At 37.6% G+C, this 20,602-nt stretch overlaps 1 protein-coding gene across 4 annotated transcripts in view; it reads right to left on the reverse strand.

Moving 5' to 3' along the window:
* The window catches only part of SPTLC2 (serine palmitoyltransferase long chain base subunit 2), a 110,673-nt gene that overhangs the window by 16,168 nt on the left and 73,903 nt on the right, over positions 1-20,602 (reverse strand). For 2 of the 4 annotated variants that reach the window (XM_032621926.1, XM_032621929.1), the window contains one exon: positions 1,966-2,101. In XM_032621926.1, coding sequence (XP_032477817.1) covers positions 1,966-2,101 — 136 coding nt within the window. Of the gene's footprint in view, positions 1-1,965; positions 2,102-8,521; positions 8,568-8,662; positions 8,730-20,602 lie in introns of those variants that run through there. The other 2 variants (XM_032621932.1, XM_032621930.1) reach the window with 2 other exon arrangements.

Consider the following 20,602-nt stretch of genomic DNA (forward strand, 5'->3'; position numbering starts at 1 on the left):
TTTCTCTTGTTGACCTACCTTATTCCTTTCTGACTTTTCCCTTAGCTGTTTAAAGCATTTGTTTGAGAATAAAAAATTCCACTCACTTTAGTAATAGCACCAGCTTTCCCCACTCCTAGTAACAGTACATCCTCTTCAATGTGTTTCCTTTGTGTCAGGCCAAGTCCTGCATCTTTAGCACATGCTCCCGAACTGTCTAGTGCTTTATTCCAATTCTGCCTTACTCTCTCTAAATCTTAATTATAATGTACATAGTCAGTTTCACCTGTATAGAATAAATTAGACACAGTCCTCTCTAAAGAAAGCGTTCTAGACTAAGTCAATCCTCCAGAACAGGTAACTTTTTGAGTTTATTTATGATGATAATTCCATTTAAGGAAGAATGAGGGAAATCCTACACCTCTGCTTTGGTGTAGGATTCCCTCATTTCCTCCATCTCCTCTGAAGGCCATAATGCCAATTGCCCATATGACTTCCTACTGGAAACTAAACTCCTCTTTTTCCCTCAATGAGCACCCTTTCCCAATATCCCCCATTCACTAACTTTGGAATCACCATACTTCCAGGTTCCCTGATTTAATTTTCCCTCCTATATTCACTTTAATCAACATTTATTGAGTGCAAGGGGCTGTGGTGGGCGCTGGGGATTCAAAGATGAATAGAAATATTTGCTCCTTTAATGAGTTCCATTAAACCTGAGAAATGATCCTTACTCAATTTTATATTTACAATCCAGTCAAAACTCACAAATCTGAAAAGATGTGCCTTTTTTACTGAACCTATACTAAGCAGATGACTCCTTTATTTTATTTTTAAAATAAATTTATTTATTTTTGGCTGTGTTGGGTCTTTTTTGCTGTGCATGGGCTTTCTCTAGTTGCGGCAAGTGGGGTCTACTCTTTGTTGCAGTGCGTGGGCTCTAGGTGCGTGGGCTTCAGTAGTTGTGGCACACGGGCTCAGCAGCTGTGGCTCGCAGGCTCTAGAGCGCAGGCTCAGTAGTTGTGGTGCATGGGCTTAGCTGCTCCGCGGCATGTGGGATATTCCTGGACCAGGGATCAAACCCGTGTCCCCTGCGTTGGCAGGCGGATTCTTAACCACTGCGCCACCAGGGAAGTCTGACTCCTTTATTTTATATCTCTGGTGCAATTTTGCACATAATTATTTTGCAAATAATTAGATTTGTCCACTTCATATCTGCTTTTCATATATATTTTGGTTTCGTTATACGTCTGTACTTCTCAAATACACTGAAAGCTATTCCAGGGCAAAGATTTCCATTATACACGCCTTGCACAAGCCAGAGAGGCTGGTGTGAAGTGCACATCTGACCTCATGGCTCACTGTTCCCCCCTGGGCACTGCACTTCAGCTCCACTCACCTCCTGCTAGTCTTCCATCAGCTAAGTATGTTCCTGCACTGTGGCCTTTGCACAGAAGCTTCTTCCTCCAAGTGGCTAACTTGCTCAGCTAGTTCAAGCTCAGATGAGCTCAGATAAGGGGTCTTCCCTTACCCCTGAGGCTGTCGAGGGTGACCACCCCATTTAATACTGTAATCTGCCCACCCACAGTGCACTCTCAAACCCCATATCCTGCTCTATTTTTTCCTATAGCCCATAACACTTTCTGGCATATTACATAATTTCTTTATTTATTATGTTTGTCTGACTCCTGCCCCAGTAGAGCATAACCCCACAAGGACATGGATTTTTCTGTGTTTTGTTCACTGACCTACCTCAATCCCCCAGAAGAGTGCATTAAACTCAAATGTTTGTTTAAGGAAAGACTAACAAGTTAACATATTTTACAAATTGGAATCCACTTGTTTAATCTACGGCAGATCTAGCAAACAAAGGTTAACATAATGAGGCCGAGACAATTTTACCTAACAAAATATATAAGCCTGGTCTCACATCATGGTAAACCTTAAGTCTAATAAGAGGGCAATCTGTAATCTGCAAAAAGGTACCCAATTTTGGCTGGCATGTAGAGCATCAGAGGCACCACTGGAGAATCTTCATTTCCATAGATGATGAAGCCCATATTTTTCAGACGCCTCCTGAAATATCTGACGTTTTCAGCTAACTGCTGTATACACTCTTTGCCTGGAAAATCATGGGGAGGGAAACAAAATAATACTAAGAAAGAAGAAGTGGAAAAAGACAGCAATCTCCTCCATCTCTATTCTATCAATCAATTCTATGCTTTGTTTCTTCCTTTCCCATATAAAATATTTTTGCACAGTAAACTGTATGGAATATAAGTAGAAACAAATATATTTTGCGTTTGTATTCTGTCATAGTAGGTGTTGATAGCAGATTTTATAGTAATGTACAAAATAAAGTTTAATGACCAGTATTTCCATGGCACATTAGCATCTTCAAACATTTTCACTGATACTACCTCATTTAACACTCTACCACCCCTTTACAGTAGGTTGGATAATTATTATCATTTTCATTTTATATATTAGGAGACTCACAAAGGTTGTGAGTGGCCTACAGTTACACAATACTGAGTGGCACAGTTGACTAGAAGCTAGGCCTCTCAACTTCAATATTCATTCCAAGAACCGTGCTGCAAATAATTTTACACATAAGACCAGAGACAGAACCATTCAGAGCCCCATATTTTCCTCTTAAGAGTTTATGTTACCATTTCCCTAAAACTTCTACCAGACAGCAATAGCATACACATATAATAATGTAAAAATCATATTTTTAATCCTACTTTGTTCATCTTCCCTAAAACACAAATGGATTAAGACACACATTTCTCTAACTGCTGACTGACTAAATATTTGGCCTGGTTTTGACTTTATGGTAGGTCAATCTATGAACAGATGTCCAAAAACAATCGTTCTGTTACAGAGAGCAAGACATAAATTCAAAAGATCAGCTTGCAAAGGGCTAAGAACTGTTTTATGGTTTTCTAAATCACAAATACTCACAAATAAGAAAAGGCTGCAGTCATTTTCACATATATTAGAAAGCCAGCAAATTCATATTTTAAAAAATACAACCATACAGTTCAAAGGTAAGTTAATCAATTGCAAATACAGATGACTAACAAATGTCCTTAGAATCAAAACACTAACATATCCGTCATTGATGGGAAACTACTCTAGATAAGTTTGCTACAAATAACCCCAAATTAATACTCTATATGTAAATAATTTCAAGTTGACCGGAGAAGCACATACAAGCTTAGATTAGTTTAGTGTGAACACTGAAGAACATCACTTAAGTTATGACATACATCTTACACATATTAAAACAGACATTAAGGTATGTTAAGTTTATGTTGACAACTGATGAGCCACGTACTCTAATTTTCCCCTAGAAATACCAACACATGCTTACTCTACATTTAGAATAAGAGACTTCCACTTCCAGCCATGATAAAGTACTAGGAACCGGATTTTCTTTCCTGTTTGTAAACAACAGAAAGCTGGACAGAGTATATTACAAAATGGTTTTCAGACATTGGGCCCCAGGCAGTGGGGGACTGTGCTGCTGCAGAGAAGGGAAAACAGAAGTGAGTCTCTGGATTGTCCTCATACCACCTGGAGACAGGTCCCGGGCTGCTCCAGGAGTGGGGACCTAGTCTTGTCAGTCGAAGACATCAGATTTTGGAGTTGGGGAGGCTAAGGTGGCTAGAATTTACTGGGCACACAACAGGGGAGGAGGAAGGTGAACAGAGAGACCTTTGGGGGTCTACAGAAGAGCATTTGGCAAAGTGCTGATCTGAACACGTATGAGAAGAAACTATGAGGGGCTGGAGAAAGCTCCAACAGAAAGCAGCAGACTGAACAATTCCCAGCACTCATACAGTTGGGAATAGCTTCTATTTTCACCAACCAAAACGGAAAGACCTCAGAATCACATTAGTAGTGGAGCTAAATTAGCCCTAGACTAAAACTTGCTCTAGCCCACCCTAACACCCCTTAAAAGCAAGTCTTAAAAGGATCCAATTGATTCCAAGAACAAAGTCCAACATTATTACCTAAATGAATACAAAATGCAGCCCCTAGTAATGTAAAATTCACAATGTGTGACGTATAATAAAAAATTCTAGGCATTCAAAGAAACAGGAAAATATGACCCACCAACTAGGAGAAAAGTCTATCAATAGAAACAGACCAGAAATGACAGAATATTAGCAGACAATGATACAAAAATGCTATTATAAATATACTCCATACATTCAGAAAAGTAGAGGAAACATGATGAAGACAGAAAGAAAATACATAAAAAGGGAACAACTGAGACATGCAAAAATGATGAATCTCAAAAGGATTATGTTAAATGAAATAAGTCAGACACAAAAGACTATACTCTTGTGATTCATTTATAGGAAATTCTTAAAAAGACATAATTACAATGATAGAAAACAGATTAGTGGTTGCCAGGGAATGGAGAGAGGACTGACAGCAGAGCGGTATGAAGGGGACTTTTCAGGGGTGACAAAAACATTTTATACTTCAGTTATGGTATGGTTACATGACTGTATACATTTGTCAAAACTCATGGAATTACACACTTAAAATCGGTGAATTTTATTGTATATAAATGATATTAAAGGTTTTTAGAAACTGTGTGACACATCTGCTAATTTAGTGTACATTAATTTTTCCTGCACCACTTGTTATTTTACAACTTGCTACCTTTTTCTTATCACAAACTACCTTTTGTTAAAATATTTTTTTCTTATTCCAAGATTATCAAGAAAAATTATCAAGGAGAAGAAGAAATGCTAAGAGATTTAGACCTTACCTTTTCCACCTATGGCTATATCATTCTAAGCAAGTTCCCTGTAACAAAAGCAAGTGGAAATCTCAGTCTCACCATTCATTGTCATCTGTTCCTTGACAAGAAGAGTCCCAAAAGAAAACACATCTAAAATAACATTCACAGGCAAAACTGGAAGATACTGAGAATAGGCATTTAAAATTCCCGACTTATATATCCTTATTATTGCTGAATAGTATTCCTTACCAAAGATATACCACAATTTGTTTACCCATTTATGTGTTAATGGACATTAGAGTTGAGATTACCAACTTTCATTTTGGCAGTTATAAAGTTCAGATTTAAAAGAATTCCCTGGCAGTCCAGTGGTTAAGACTCTGTGCTGTCAATGCAGGGGGCACAGGTCTGATCCCTGGTCAGAGAACTAAGACCCCACATGCCATGTGGTGCAGCCAAAAAATTAAAAAAAAAAAAAAAAAATTCTCTCCTAAATAGAGGATGTGGATAAAAGGGACCCTTGTACACTGCTGGTGGGAATGTAAATTGGTGCAGACACTATGGAAAACAGTATGGACGTTTCTTAAAAAACTATTGATAAAAATAGAACTACCATATAATCCAGCAATTCCACCTCTGGGTATATATCTGGAAAAAAAGAAAACACTAATTCTAAAGGATATATGCACCCCAATGTTCACAGCAGCACTATTTACAGTAGCCAAGACATGAAAGCAACCCAAGTGTCCATCAACAGATGAATGGACAAAGATGTGTGTGTGCAAGTGCGTTTGTGTACACACACACACACACAGTGGAATATTACTCAGCCATTAAAAAAAAGAACTAATGCCATTTGCAGCACCATGGATGGACCTAGAGATTATCATACTAAGTTCAGACAGAGAAAGACAAAATCATATGATATCACTTATATGTGGAATCTAAAAAAATGATACAAATGAACTTATCTACAAAACAGAAATAGACTTACAGACTTAGAAAACAAACTTATGGTTACCAAAGGAGAGAGGGAAGAGGGGAGGGACAAATTAAAATATGGGATTAACAGATATAAACTACTATACATAAAATAGATAAGCAAAAGAATTTACTGTATAGCACAGGGAATTATACCCATCATCTTATAATAACCTATAATGGAATATAATCTGCAAAAATAATGAATCACTGTGCTATACTCCTGAAACTAACACAATATTGTAAATCAACTATACTTCAATTTAAAAAAATTCTCTCCTAAATATTTATTTAAGCATCTTAGTCATGCCCAAATAAGGGAAGAATTACTATAATTAGCAACTAACAGCTCAGTTTCATTTGCTTCTAACTGCTTTAGGTGGATATGGTAAAAGAATGTACTACAGTTGACCCTTAATCCACATATAATTTATAGTCGGCCCTGCATAGCTGAGGTCTGCCGATTCAACCAACCAGGGACCACGTAGTATTGCAGCATTTACTGTTGAAAAATATCTACATGTAAGTGGACCCGGGCAGTTTAAACCTCTGTTGTTCACAGGTAAACTGTATTTATACTTTACACACAAAGAAACAGGCCCATAAATGTCAAACTACTTTCTCTAAGGCTTTTCATTCAGTAGGAGGAAGATCAAGGTTCTGACTCCCGTTTAGCGCTTTTTCTTCTAAACCACAGCAAGAAATTATGTACTTTTCAAACTTTAAAGTGTTTAACCCTTTATTGGGTAACAATATCTGTATTTTACTTTTTAAACGGCACTTACTAGCAATGAATAGGATAGGGATGAATGGGTGAAGGAGCCTAAGACACGAGGCAAGTATGAGACAAGTGGAAAGTAGTTCTTCCAATAAACTCATCTGGAATAGCAAACTGCAATCATCACTGGTGAGTAGGGAATAAAGACTGAGGGGAAGAATCAGGACCAGGGCTGGAGAAAGAAGCAAACTCAATTAGAAATAGTGGTCATAGTGAATCCCAGAAATTAAGTGGTCTGTTTATCCAACAAAACTACTAGGCTGAACCATGAAACTGCCAATATTTGACTATTTTTGACCTTAAAAAGGCAATTTCTTCTGATTCAACCTAATAATTTCAAAGATAATAATAGGAAAAGCAGCCAAGTTAAGTTACTTACAAATCAGTAAGCTTTTGCAGTTATACGTATTGGGAAAGTGGTTGTCCCTTATTCCTGAAGTGACACTGAATTTTAAAGACAACACTGTTACCCATTTTGAATTAAATATCATATAAAATACCAGTTAATATTAATACAAGAAGCATGGTACTTAAGTCCAATCTGCTAGCTCAGTTCTAAAGAGTTTTCTTACTGCAGAGCTGCAGCAAGTATTTGGTCTAACACAAATTTAAAAACAAAGAAAGGTTAGCCTTGTTTAAAAAAAAGATACTGGGCTTTCCTGGTGGCGCAGTGGTTAAGAATCTGCCTGCCAGTGCAGGGGACACAGGTTCGAGTCCTGGCCCGGGAAGATCCCACATGCCGCGGAGCAACGAAGCCCGTGCATCACAACTACTGAGCCTGCGCTCTAGAGCCCGCGAGCCACAACTACTGAGCCCACATGCTACAACTACTGAAGCCTGAGCGCCTAGAGCCCGTGCTCCACAACAAGAGAAGCCACCACAATGAGAAGCCCGCACGCCACAACGGAGAGTAGCCCCCACTCGCCGCAACTAGAGAAAGCCCGCGCACAGCAACGAAGACCCAGTGCAGCCAAAAATAAATAAATATATTTAAAAAAAAAAGATACTAACTCTTAAAAGGTCTTTATCCTTGCCTCAGAGAGAACACAGATGGTAATATAAGAGATCAGCATTCTTCTCTACTTTTCAAACATAAATCTTTACTTTTAAGGGTGATAAAAAGCATAAAAGCAATTTAGAGAAAACCTCTGTACTGATTCTCTTGAAGTTCACAAATGAACCTTACTGTGTTGGCTGTCCTTCTGGAATTCCTTAATACAATTTGTTAGAATGAAGCCATTTTTAGAATCTCTTCAATTAAAACCTACAGCCTGGCATGAAAGAGAGAAAAGTAAACACATATGTGTAGCTAATGTCCCAGAAAATGTAGCAGATAACTTTAACTGGTCATTTTTTAGTCCTCAACTTCTTGTAATAAATTTTATGCTAAGGAGAGAAGTAATGAATATGATGGATCAATAGGTTGTGATGGCATCATTAGTTTTAAGAAATAATGATGGCATCATTATTTCTTTTAAGCAAATAGAAAGCCTAAAAAGGGTGGAAGATGGAGGTAGAAGGAACAGCACAATTATCTACGTATTGATAACCATTATATATTGATAACTTTAAATCACTTTTACAATACAGAATTACATAGAGAGTTATATTTATTAACCACTGCTAAACAGATTTGCAGTTGTACTAACTGCATTCCAGACATTTTCAAAAGAAATATTTTTACCAAGTCTTAATCCAGATTTCTCAGGGTTCTCAGGCTTGTAATCTTAGGGTTTGAAGGAACTACTCTGTTATTACTCAAATAAAATTCTGTAAGCCCTCCCAGACAGTTATTAATCAGAACAGATGGTGTTCTATGAGATAAAAATTTTCTGAAGTCTCAGGGCCAGTTAAAAAAAAAAAAAAGATAAGATCTATGCACAAAACAAGAAATACAAAAGGTAGCAGATATTTTGTCTTAAATGGCATTAGTGCTAACTACTCAGAACTCAGGCTTCAAAAAATATAGCAAGTACTCACCTGTTTACACAGCAATATAACTTTCAATTTAGCTGATGAGCTTTTATATAACTTATAATCAGCAAAATGAGTTTGAGTCTGCAACTTCAAAAAAAACATTTCCGGTGTTAACCAAAATCTTTCAAAATAAAGGACACAAATATGACTGATGTTCAGTCAGAGTTGATCCCCTAACTCACATTATACTCCATTACACAGCTCCTAATCTTCTTAGATTTCCTGGATATGCTGATATAATCTGCCTTCCTGGGAAAAATAAAATAAAGTTACTGCTATTCCTCAGACTTACACTTTGCAATTAATCATAATGGGCTAGAAGAATTTGAAACTGAAGAGCTTCTTCCCCCCTCCCCACTTCTTCTTAAAGGTCATAATATCAAAGCACATACGGGTTTTCTCAGTTTAGGGTCCCCAAAACAGAATACATAGCCCCAAGAATGGTTTCAGTTAGCTTTCAGCACTAATTAGGAGTTATGGGACATAAGGCAGGATGAAATATGGAAAAATACTACCCATCACCTTCTTCTAATTTATACTATCAAAGACATTACATTATGAATATTTCACATAATATCTCTTTAATACTTTATGTCTAAGAACTGAACTTAACTATCAATCTTTCAGTTTACTCATCTGTCCAAAGACTTATTTTTACTATCTGGAAGGTTACTTTTTCTAATATTTTACTTTGGTTGGACTATACTGCAGAGTGAAAAGGAACATGTTTCACTCCTGTGGTTTTTCTCTTGAAAAGCATCTTCTTTAAAAAATAGAATAAACTCAGACATCCTCAGTGTTTACTCTGCCTATGTTAAACACATGTCTCCATTGATATCTAAAACTGGAGCTTATATCTTGAAGACTTCTTATACAAGTCTTTATAGTATCAGGTAACTCAAATCACATGCAAACTATGTTTTCAAAGGCTATTTCCAAAGTAATTATGGAAGCTTCTAGTACTGACTCTCTTTAAAGCAAAGAAACTATGTAACATAGTAAGCACAGTGCCAGGCTCAATAAATGCTTCTTCATTTTCCTTTTGCCAGTAAAGCAATTTCTAATCAGGGGAAAATTATATTTAGCTTCAGCTATTATATCTCTAAATATTACCAAGTCAACTACTAACCAGCCTTACTTCCTGATAAGATACTACTTTATAGTCTTCCATAAGTGAATGGACGAACGTGTTGATTTATATTAATTTAAACGAACTTGGCATTCTCTTGCACTAGTGGTACTATATCTAAATCCAATATTAGGACAACAGCTCCATCTCCTCAGCTGGAAGTACTCTGGGCTTATGCAAAGGAGGAGTTAGGTGTGCCTTAATTACTGCCGTTATAGCAGCTCCAAGAACTGTAAATAGTTGGCATGGCAGAAAATCTCAGATGCAATCACAATGACACTTTCAAAAGAGACAAGTAAACCTGGGCTAAGAAGAAGAATTCAAATTCCTTTCTTGCTCAACACTTAAAACCACAGCATCTTTCATACACCACATCCGTAGCTTCTGAGAAGAAGAACAGACTATTAGTAGACATTCTCATCTCTCTCTTTTGGAAACAGAGGCAACTCTAAGAATTATTTTGCAGCTGAGGAAACTAACCTAAGACCCGAAGAGGTTATGTAATTCCAAGTGGAAGAACCAGGATTTGAACTCTCTGATTCTTCTGGTTTCAGACTGTTGTCTTAACCACTACTCATTGATCCACTTTGGCTTCTATATTAAGTAGAACTGACTAAAAGGAAATACTAGGAATAAAACGCCTAGGAATAAACCTACCTAAGGAGGCAGAAGACCTGTACTCCAGAAACTGTAAGACACTGACGAAAGAAACTGAAGATGACACAGACAGATGGAAAGATACACCATGTTCTTGGATTGGAAAAATCAATATTGTCAAAATGACTATACTACCCAAGGCAATCTACAGATTCAATGAAATCACTATCAAATTACCAAGGGCACTCTTTGCAGATCTAGAACAAAAAAAATCTTAAAATTTGTATGGAGACACAAAAGACCCTGAACAGCCAAAGCAATCTTGAGAAAGGAAAATGGACCTGGAGGAATCAGGCTCTCTGACTTCAGACTATACTATAAAGCTACAGCAATCAAAACAGTATGGTACTGGCACAAAGATAGACTTACAGAACAATGAAACAGGATAGAAAGCCCAGAAATAAACCCATGCACCTATGGTCAATTAATCTACAAAAAAGGAGAAAAGACAAGCTCTTCAATAAGTGGTGCTGGGAAAACTGGACAGCTACATGTAAAAGAATGAAATTAGAACACTCTCTAATACCATACACAAAAATAAACTAAAATGGATTAAACACCTAAAATAAATGTAAAACCAGATACTATAAAACTCTTAGAGTAAAACACAGGCAGAACATTCTTTGACATAAATCACAGCAATATCTTTTTAGATCCACCGCTTAGACTAATGAAAATAAAAACAAAAATAAACAAATGGGACCTAAATAAACTTAAAAGCTTGTACACTTGAAACACTATGTATAACTGAACCACTTTGCTGTACACCTGAAACTAACACAACATTGTAAATCAACTATACTCTAATATAAAATAAAAATTAATTATCTGGCTCTGCTCTCAGGAAAAGATGTGGTGCCCAGAGGCCTCCTTTCATCCTACATTCTTCTTCCCAATTTCCACTGTAAGATTTCTGTCATTCCCCCATCTTCCAAAAGGGGGCATCCTACAAAATTTTGGTCAACCATTGCCAGTGTTTCTCAATAAGACTGCTATTGGCATTTGGGGCATAACAATTCTTGGTTGTTAAGGCTGTCCAGTGCCCTGTAGAACATTTAGAATCACTGGCCTCTCGGCAATAAATGCCAATAGCATTTCTCCATAGCCCAGTCTGTGACAATCAAAAATGCCCCTAGACTTTTCCAAATGTGCCTTAGGAAGGCAACACTGTTGCTGGTTGGTTGAGAACTCCTATTGGTCCTGTTATTTCTTTATAGGAACCATGGATTTCTTTTCTTTCGTATCCTTAAACCTGAGTTGGAGATGCATTAGCTATATGATTTGGAGCATGTTTTTATGTCCCTTAGATTCAATTACCACATTTACTTTAGAGGAAGATATAAACGTAGGGCAATTTGATATATTTAGAGTACAAAACCACACATAGGAAAACCTAATATAAAAATACAAGCTAACTCATTAACAGTATATTAAAAGTACCATATACTTATGGTTAAGTAGGGCCTTTATTCAGTAGGCCCTTTCTTTATATATGTTTGGATTCCTTTCTGGAATTTTACTTCTATTTCATTAACTGGACTGTTACAAATTATTATAGCTTACATATAATTGCATGTATAATTTATATATTTATATATAAGATATATATAATTACTTGTATTTATAAACTACATATATAGCTTATATATAATAAAATTTACTCCCCAGTTCCTCTACTCTTTGGAGTTTTTCACCTCAATTATTATTATTAATTGAGATATAATTCACATCCTTTAAAATTCATCCTTCTAAAATGTACAATTCAGTAGTTTTTATCTATTCTGGACATTTCATATAAATGGAATCATATAATATGTGACCTTTTGTACTGGCCCCTTTCACCTAACATAACGTTTTCAAGTTTCATTCATGTTGTAGCATGTATCAGTACTTCATTCCTTTTTATGGCCAAATAATATTCTTGTACAAATATACCACATTTTGTTTATTTATTCATGAGCTGATGCACATTTGGGTTGTTTTTGATTTTTGGCTATCATGGATAATGCTGCTATAAACATTCCCGTGCAAGTTGTCATGTGGACATATGTTTTCAATTCTGTTGGGTATATACCTAACAATAGAATTTCTGGGTCATATGGTAACTATATATTTAACTTTTTGAGTTGGAAACTGTTTTCCAAAATGGCTGGGTTATTTTACATTCCTGTCAGTAATATGGAAGTACTCCATTTTATTAGATCCTCACCAACGTTATTGTTTATCTTTTTTATTTTAGCCATCCTAGTGGGTGTAAAGTGGGATTTTGTAGTTTTCATTTGCATTTTCTTAATGAGTAATAGGTTGTCCATCTTCTCTTCTGTGCTTTTTGGCCATCTGTGTATCTTCTTTGGAGAAGTGTCTAATCGAATTCTTTGCCCATTTTTTTGCGGTACGCGGGCCTCTCACTGCTGTGGCCTCTCCCGTTGCGGAGCACAGGCTCTGGACGTGCAGGCTCAGCGGCCATGGCTCATGGGCCCAGCCGCTCCGTGGCATGTGGGATCTTCCTGGACCGGGGCACGAACCCATGTCCCCTGCATCGGCAGGCGGACTCTCAACCACTGCGCCACCAGGGGAGCCCTCTTTGCCCATTTTTATTTTATTTTATTTTAATGATTGCTTTTATTTATCTATTTATTTATTTTTGGCCGTGTTGGGTCTTCGTTGCTGCACGTGGGCTTTCTCTAGTTGCAGTGAGTGGGGGCTACTCTTTGTTGTGGTGTGCAGGCTTCTCATTGCAGTGGCTTCTCTTGTTGCAGTGCAAGGGCTCTAGGAGTGCTGGCTTCAGCATATGTGGCTCACGGGCTCTAGAGCACAGGTTCAGTAGTTGTGCACACGGGCTTAGCTGCTCTGTGGCATGTGGGATCTTCCTGGCCCAGGGCTCGAACCCGTGTTCTCTGCATTGGCAGGCGGATTCTTAACCACTGCGCCACCAGGGAAGTCCCGTCCATTTTTAAATTGAGTTGTTTAATTTGAGTTGTAAACGTTCTTTATATATTCTGGACACTAGACCCTTTTTAGAAATATGGTTTGCAAAATTTCCTCCCACTCTGAGAGCTGTCTTTTCACTATCTTGCTGGAGTGTCCCTTAAAGAACAAAAGCTTTTAATTTTGATTCAGTCCAATTTATCTATTTTTTTCTTTGGTTGCTTGTTCTCTTGGGTGTCGCAACTAAGAAACCACTGCCTAATCCACAGTCATGAAAATTTTACATCTATGTTTTCTTCTAAGAGTTTTATAAATTTAGGGACTTACTGGCAGTCCAGTGGTTAAGACTCTGCGCTTCCAGGTCAGGGGGCACGGGTTTGATCCCTGGTTGGGGAACTAAGATCCCACATGCCGCGCAACATGGCCAAAAAAAAAAAAAAAAAATAAGAGTTTTATAAATTTAGCTCTTACATTTAGGCCTGTGATCCATTTTGAGTTATTTTTGTATATGGTGTGAGGTATGGATCCAACATCATTCCTTTGCATGTGGATATCCAGTTGTCCAAGAATCATTTTTTAAAAAGACTATTCTTTCCCCAATGAATTGTCCTGAATACCAACTAACCATAAGTAGAAAAGTTCACCTCTGGATTCTCAGTTCTATTTCATGGTTTATATATCTATACTTATGCCAGGATGACAATGTCTTGTCACTACAGCTTTGGGACATGTGAGTCCTTCAATTTTGTTTTTTTTCCGAGCCAGTTTGGCTATTCTGGGTCTCTTGTTTTTCCATATGATTTTTAGGATTAGCTTGCCTATTTCTAAAAACAGGCAGCTGGGATTTTGATAGGTATGTTGTTGAATCTACATACTTGAGTATCACTACCTTAACCATAGTAAGTCTTCCAACACACGAGCACAGATATCCTGCCATTTATTTAGGTCTTCGTCCTGTTCATTTTGGTATATTTTTTTCCTTGGGTGGAATTACGTAAATATTCTCAAAATACTGAATTGAGTTGGGAAGATAGGGCAAAAGGAGGAAATGAATAAACACATTAAATATAAAATGATATGTTCCTAATTTGGAGTAAGAATAAATAATATTTCTCTTTTTTTCTACTTCCATTTCTAATATCCCCTAATGGGAATGGAATGTGTTTTTAAAGTAGTTGAAAGGTTACAAATGTTGGCAAAAAATATGGAACAATACATTGCCAGTGAGAGACTGTAAACTGGTACTTTGTTAAAAATGGCAATATATGCTGAACCTAAAGATATGCCCACTCTATGACCCAGCAATTTCATTCCTAAGTACATATACCCAACAGAGTTATGTACCAAATGGCATGCGTAAGAATGTCACTCTTGGTAACAGCCCAAATCAGGAAATAACACAATTTCCATCACCAGAATGAAAAAACTGTGTTATATGCAAACAACAGGATACTGGACAGCAATGAAAATGAATTATTGTTTCACCAAAATATGTGAATGAATCTCAAAGACATATGATGAATAAAATACACTAAATTCAAGAGTGATTGTATGTACTGTATTGTAGGTAAGATCCCATTTACATGAAGTTCAAGAACAGGCAAAACTAATATATAGTGACAGAAGTCAAAATAATGGTTATCTTTGGCAAGGAGGAATGAATTGGGAAGAGGTACAAGATAACCTTCTGGGATACTGAAAATGTTCTGCAACATGATGTGGGTGGTGATTAGACAAGTGTGCATTATTCACTAAACTGTATGTTTAAGATTTCTGCACTTCACTGTATCCATGTCAATACTTCAAAAAAAATAAAAATAAATTTTAATTATTTGGGAAGTAAACTGGAAAGAAAACTGGAATGAGGTTAAATGTCTGATCTCTCATTTTATAATCTTAAGTATATCTAACTACTATTTAATAATCACCGTTTTACTTAAAAAACAAAACCAAAACAGAACCATCTAGACATTACAGGGGTGGGCTCAAGCATTTTCCTCTTAGCCTTTGTTGTTTAAGACAAATCTAAAAAAAACCCAAACTTTTTAGTGCTGGGTGTTCCAGGAATTTGTAAGACAGGGGAAGTGTTATGAAAACAGCACTTTGGAGTTAAAGCCCTTGCCCTGAGGCAGGAAATGAAAGCATAAAGGGATTGGCCCTTCCTTTTAAAAAAAAATCCTATGGGGACTTCCCTGGTGGCACAGTGGTTAAGAATCTGCCTGCCAATGCAGGAGACACAGGTTCGATCCCTGGTCCGGGGAGATCCCACATGCCATGGAGCACCTAAGCCTGTGCACCACAACTACTGAGCCTGCACTCTAGAGTCTGTCAGCCACAATTACTGAGCCTGTGTGCCACAACTACTGAAGCCCAGGTGCCTAGAGCCAGTGCTCCACAAGAGAAGCCACCACAGGAAGAAGCCCGCACACCACAACAAAGAGTAGCCCCCGCTCACCGCAACTAGAGAAAGCCCACGTGCAGCAACGAAGACTCAATGCAGCCAAAAATAAATACATAAGTATAATTTTTAAAAAATCATATGAATGAACGCACAAATCAGACAATACTGGCCAAAAAATATTTATTTTTCATCTGTGCATCTACTTTCATTCCCATAAAGTTATTTTTTCCTAGGATGTTTTAGTATCAGTTTTTCTTATACATACTTTGTCGAGAGAGAGGCTGATAAAAGGGTGGCACCAAGTATTACTAACACATCTGGTTCAGACTGCCTACTGTAAGACTGCCTTTTAGGAGAGCTATGGGACATTTGCACATCCTTTAATAGGGGGAATTGCTGGGATTCCTGACTCCAATTAGTCAGGAAATCAGAGTTCCAAAAATAACTTTTACTTCTTCCAAGAAAGGGGAAGTGGGTTCACAAGTGAACACTTAGATTTGACACCAACATTAATAAGAATTATTCTGTAATCTCTGAAATTTTGGGGAGCCCAGTGGAAACCAATTGAATTTTGAATCCCTATTATAATGGCTACCTATTTTTATAAAAATAAATATGCACATCTATAAAACTCAACAGAACATGTAAATTTGTTCCGCATCTTATTACTTACTCCATAAAAATGATGAACTCTTTCATCACATTCAATATTGTCAATTAAAACAAAAGTGCTCATATTTGAGAAAGATGACCAATTTATATTGGTAAGTCTATCAAGTAAGAGTTTTAAAAAAACCCTGCATGTACAGCAGTTGTGTATATGCTTCAGGATTTCTTAGAGAAACTTAAACATTAAAGAAGCTGAATTTAGGGGCTACTAACATTTTTTAAGCCTCAGGGCAGCCTAACTTTAAGATATAAAACTATTTTTTAAAAAACAGAAATCTTGTACATAAAAATAATTAAATAATAAAGATTTCATTTATTTCAGTATACATTTGCTAGAGATACAGGAGATACAAAAGTGGTATGATAGCCATTACACCAAAGGCAAAAATCTCACCAGGAAGACTACACAGAAAGGGGAGAATATATTACGTGCTGGGTAAGCACACATTAGACAAATCTATCCTGAGCATCCATCTATTATGTGCCAGACCCTGCTCTAGGCCCTGGGTAGACTGTATCGAATAAAAGACACAAAAACCCCTGCCTGCTACGAGCTTACATTCCAGTATGGGGGACAGACAACAAAAAAGATGAACGCCTCACTCAAGCACTCATTCTGCTCAAGCGCTGCCTCCATAAAGCGTCAAGACCCAAAAGCAAAGCACACCTGCATTTCCAAGGACCAAGTAAGCCAGTCTGGTTGGAGCTGAGCGAGCCAAGCAGGGAAGAGTGGGACCAGAGGAGGTCAACAAAGGGCCAAATCATAAATTTATTTATTTTACTTATTTATTTTTGGCTGCGCTGGGTCTTTGTAGCTGCACGGTCTTCCTCTAGTTGTGGCGAGCAGGGGCTACTCGTCCTTGTGGTGCGCTGGCTTCTCATTCTGGTGGCTTCTCTTATTGCAGAGCATGTGCTCTAGGCACATGGGCTTCAGTAGCTGTGGCATGTGGGCTCAGTACTTGTGGCTCACGGGCTCCAGGGCACAGGCTCAGTAGTTGTGGCACACAGGCTTAGTTGCTCCGCGGCCTGTGTGATCTTTCTGGACCAGGGCTCGAACCCGTGTCCCCTGCATTGGTAGGCGGATTCTTAACCACTGCACCACCAGGGAAGTCCAGAGGGCCAAATCAGAAGGGCCTCATAGGTCTTCATGTTAAGACTCTGACTTTAAGAAGCAGGAGAAGCCCTCTGAGAGAGTTCTTAAACAAGACTGGCATGACCGCCTATGCTTCAACAGGATCACCCTGAGTGATACATTTAGAAGAGAGTCAAAGACAGAAGCAGAGAGAGCACTGGAGAGATGACTGTGGTTTGGACTAGGGTGACAGCAATAGGTATAAAAAGTGGAGGGAGGATATATTTTGAAGGTAGACTAAACTGTTACCAATGCTTAAAGCACATAGGAAATGCTAAATAAACATTTAATGAAAGAATGAATCTTGAAAGGTGGGAGAAACCAATGTGAACTAGAGTACTCAAGAAAGGTATGAGTCATAAAATTTTACTGGTACTCTGCATGGATAGCTCCTATTCCTAATTTTCAGCATTGTTCATTTATCTGAATCCTTCTAAACCATTTTTCGCTTGACTGATCCCTCTACTATAACTGGTTATTAAATCCAGGTGAAAGTAGACAGGAGTCTAAGTCAAATAAATAACAGTGGGGATTACAGTGAAGTAGAGAGGTTCAAAGACATTAAGGAGGCATAATCCACAGGCTCTGGTGATTAAATATATGGAATAAAAAAGGAGAGAAAATATAATAATGATCTCTTCTTCGGACAACTTCATGAATAAAAGATGCCATTATCTGAAAAAGGGAACACAAAAGAAAAAGCAGGTTTGAGGGGAAACAAATGGAAAAGGCTAAAAACTTTAGAGAAACAAAACAATTTTGGGAAACAAGTATTTTTGGAGTCTAAAGGTTTAAAATTAAGTATATCAAGACTACTGCTTCCAGGGATTTCCCTGGTGGTCCAGTGGTTAAGAATCTGCTTTCTAATGCAGGGGATGCGGGTTTGATCCCTGGTCGGGGAACTAAGATCCCACATGCCGGGTTTCCCTGGTGGCGCGGTGGTTGAGAGTCTGCCTGCCGATGCAGGGGATACGGGTTCGAGCCCTGGTCCAGGAAGATCCCACATGCCGCGGAGCAACTAAGCCCGTGCGCCACAACTACTGAGACTGCACTCCACAGCCCACGAGCCACAACTACTGAGCGCGTGTGCCTAGAGCCCATGCTCCGTAACAAGAGAAGCCACTGTAATGAGAAGCCTGCGCACCGCAACGAAGAGTAAGCTGGTGCAAAATTAAAATTGGGTTCCTCCTTAGGTTAAAAGGACAAGATTTTTCCCCCTATTCGTCTGCACTTGATAGTAAGATTATAAAAGACAGACCTTATGTTTTGTCAAAATAATCACTTACGTTCTATATTGTCTTTATCAGATCTTTGATTATTTAAGTAAACCTAGTCCTCTCAATATTAAAAGAGCTAAGTTTTGCACAGTACTAAATATATAACCTTCAATAACTGCCTGAGAGGGCTTCCCTGGTGGCGCAGTGGTTGAGAGTCCGCCTGCCGACGCAGGGGACATGAGTTCGTGCCCCAGTCCGGGAAGATCCCACATGCCGCGGAGCGGCTGGGCCCGTGAGCCATGGCCGCTAAGCCTGCCAGTCTGGAGCCTGTGCTCCGCAGAAGGAGAGGCCACAACAGTGAGAGGCCAGCATACCGCAAAAAAAAAAAAAAAAAAAAAAAATTGCCTGTGAAATCTTTGTCACTTTGATTAAATGGATAACTGAGCATTGCTCCACAGTGACCTATGATCCTATTTGACGAAGTATTTTTAAAACTTTTGATATCTTTGACAAATTTCAAAAATAAAATTTTAAATAAAGTCTTTTTTGACTTAGAACTAACTCTGAAATATTATTTCAAGGCCCTTGAAATATCTCAAAGATTGGTTCTCTCCTTATAAAAAGGGATATGTTAAACTAACTAGGCTTATTTCATATATTAAATTACATGGGAAGCATTTCCAAATAATACTAAACCTTCTTTATTGTATGTCTGTATAGATATATGTTATAAATATTTCAGAAACTATGTGAAATTCCTAGAAATCTGGTATGTCCTGAAATAATGTTATCAGTCATAATTCTAGTTATCTTAAAATATTGTATGTCACAGAAATAACCCAATTTCCTTGTCAACTGCACTGTCATCAGATCTCTAACCATGCCAGGGTAAGAATTTATAGAATTCTAACTTAGAAATGGATGACTTCATAAAACTGTTAAAAAAAGATCAAAACCATGAATTAATTCCATGGGACTAAATGAACTGATGAAGATGATTATAATTTTTATGACTTTTTGTTTTAAATATTATCAGTTCTTTTATGCTTTGTCAGAGTCCCCATTTATGTTGGATTCACAAGCTGACAGACCTCTCACAATGTGACTTCCTTATCCTTTGTTATTCGTAGGCACCATTAAACACTGTGTGGGAGGGGAAGTATCCTAGCAGAACTCATTAGCTTTTTGTTCTTGCCAAAATTATGGAGTAAATTCTAACAACCCTAGAATGAAACTGTCCTCCAAAACTGCTAAACAGGCAATTAATATCCTCATTTTCTTCCCTCCCATAAATGACTACTAGTCAAAACTCTTCTAATCCTGTGGTGTTATTTATGTGCCACTGCTAAAAGTAATGCGAATAAAATTATTATTTGTATATATGTGTATATATATGCATGCAAAAGAAATCTGTAGACTATATGCCAAATAACTGACACTGGTTATTCCTGTTTATTTTCTGTGACATATGTTTGGGTTTTTGAAAATGAGCATGTATTGCTTCTATAAACAAAACAAGAATGAATGAATAGGTAAATTCATTTAAACATAGTATTAAAGGGTTAGGACTCAGCACTTTCACTGTCGTGGGCCCGGGTTCAATCCCTGGTTGGGGAACTAAGATCCTGCAAGCCGCACGGTGTGGCCAAAAAAAAAAAAAAAGGAGTATTAAAATTCTGTTTTTGGATCCTTAACAGGCTGATCCCCGAATTGCATATATTCATACAGCAAGAGGACTCAAACAAAATAAAACTATATATAAAAAGAATTCCAAAATCAGAACTTAAATCAGAACATAAAAACACATTTTCATATTTGTACAGATAAACATAAACTCTATACCCATCAGTTTTACTTGTTGGTCTCTTACTTTCATTAATCAGAATCATATAACAAAGTTCCCAAATTAATTCATTTGTTCTTCTTGGCTGTTACTGATGATCTACTTTCTAGCAAATTGCCAAGGGTATAAACATCATGTATGGAACC

This window comes from Phocoena sinus, chromosome 2 (genome assembly GCF_008692025.1).
Source record: "Phocoena sinus isolate mPhoSin1 chromosome 2, mPhoSin1.pri, whole genome shotgun sequence".
Taxonomy (NCBI): Eukaryota; Metazoa; Chordata; class Mammalia; order Artiodactyla; family Phocoenidae; genus Phocoena; species Phocoena sinus.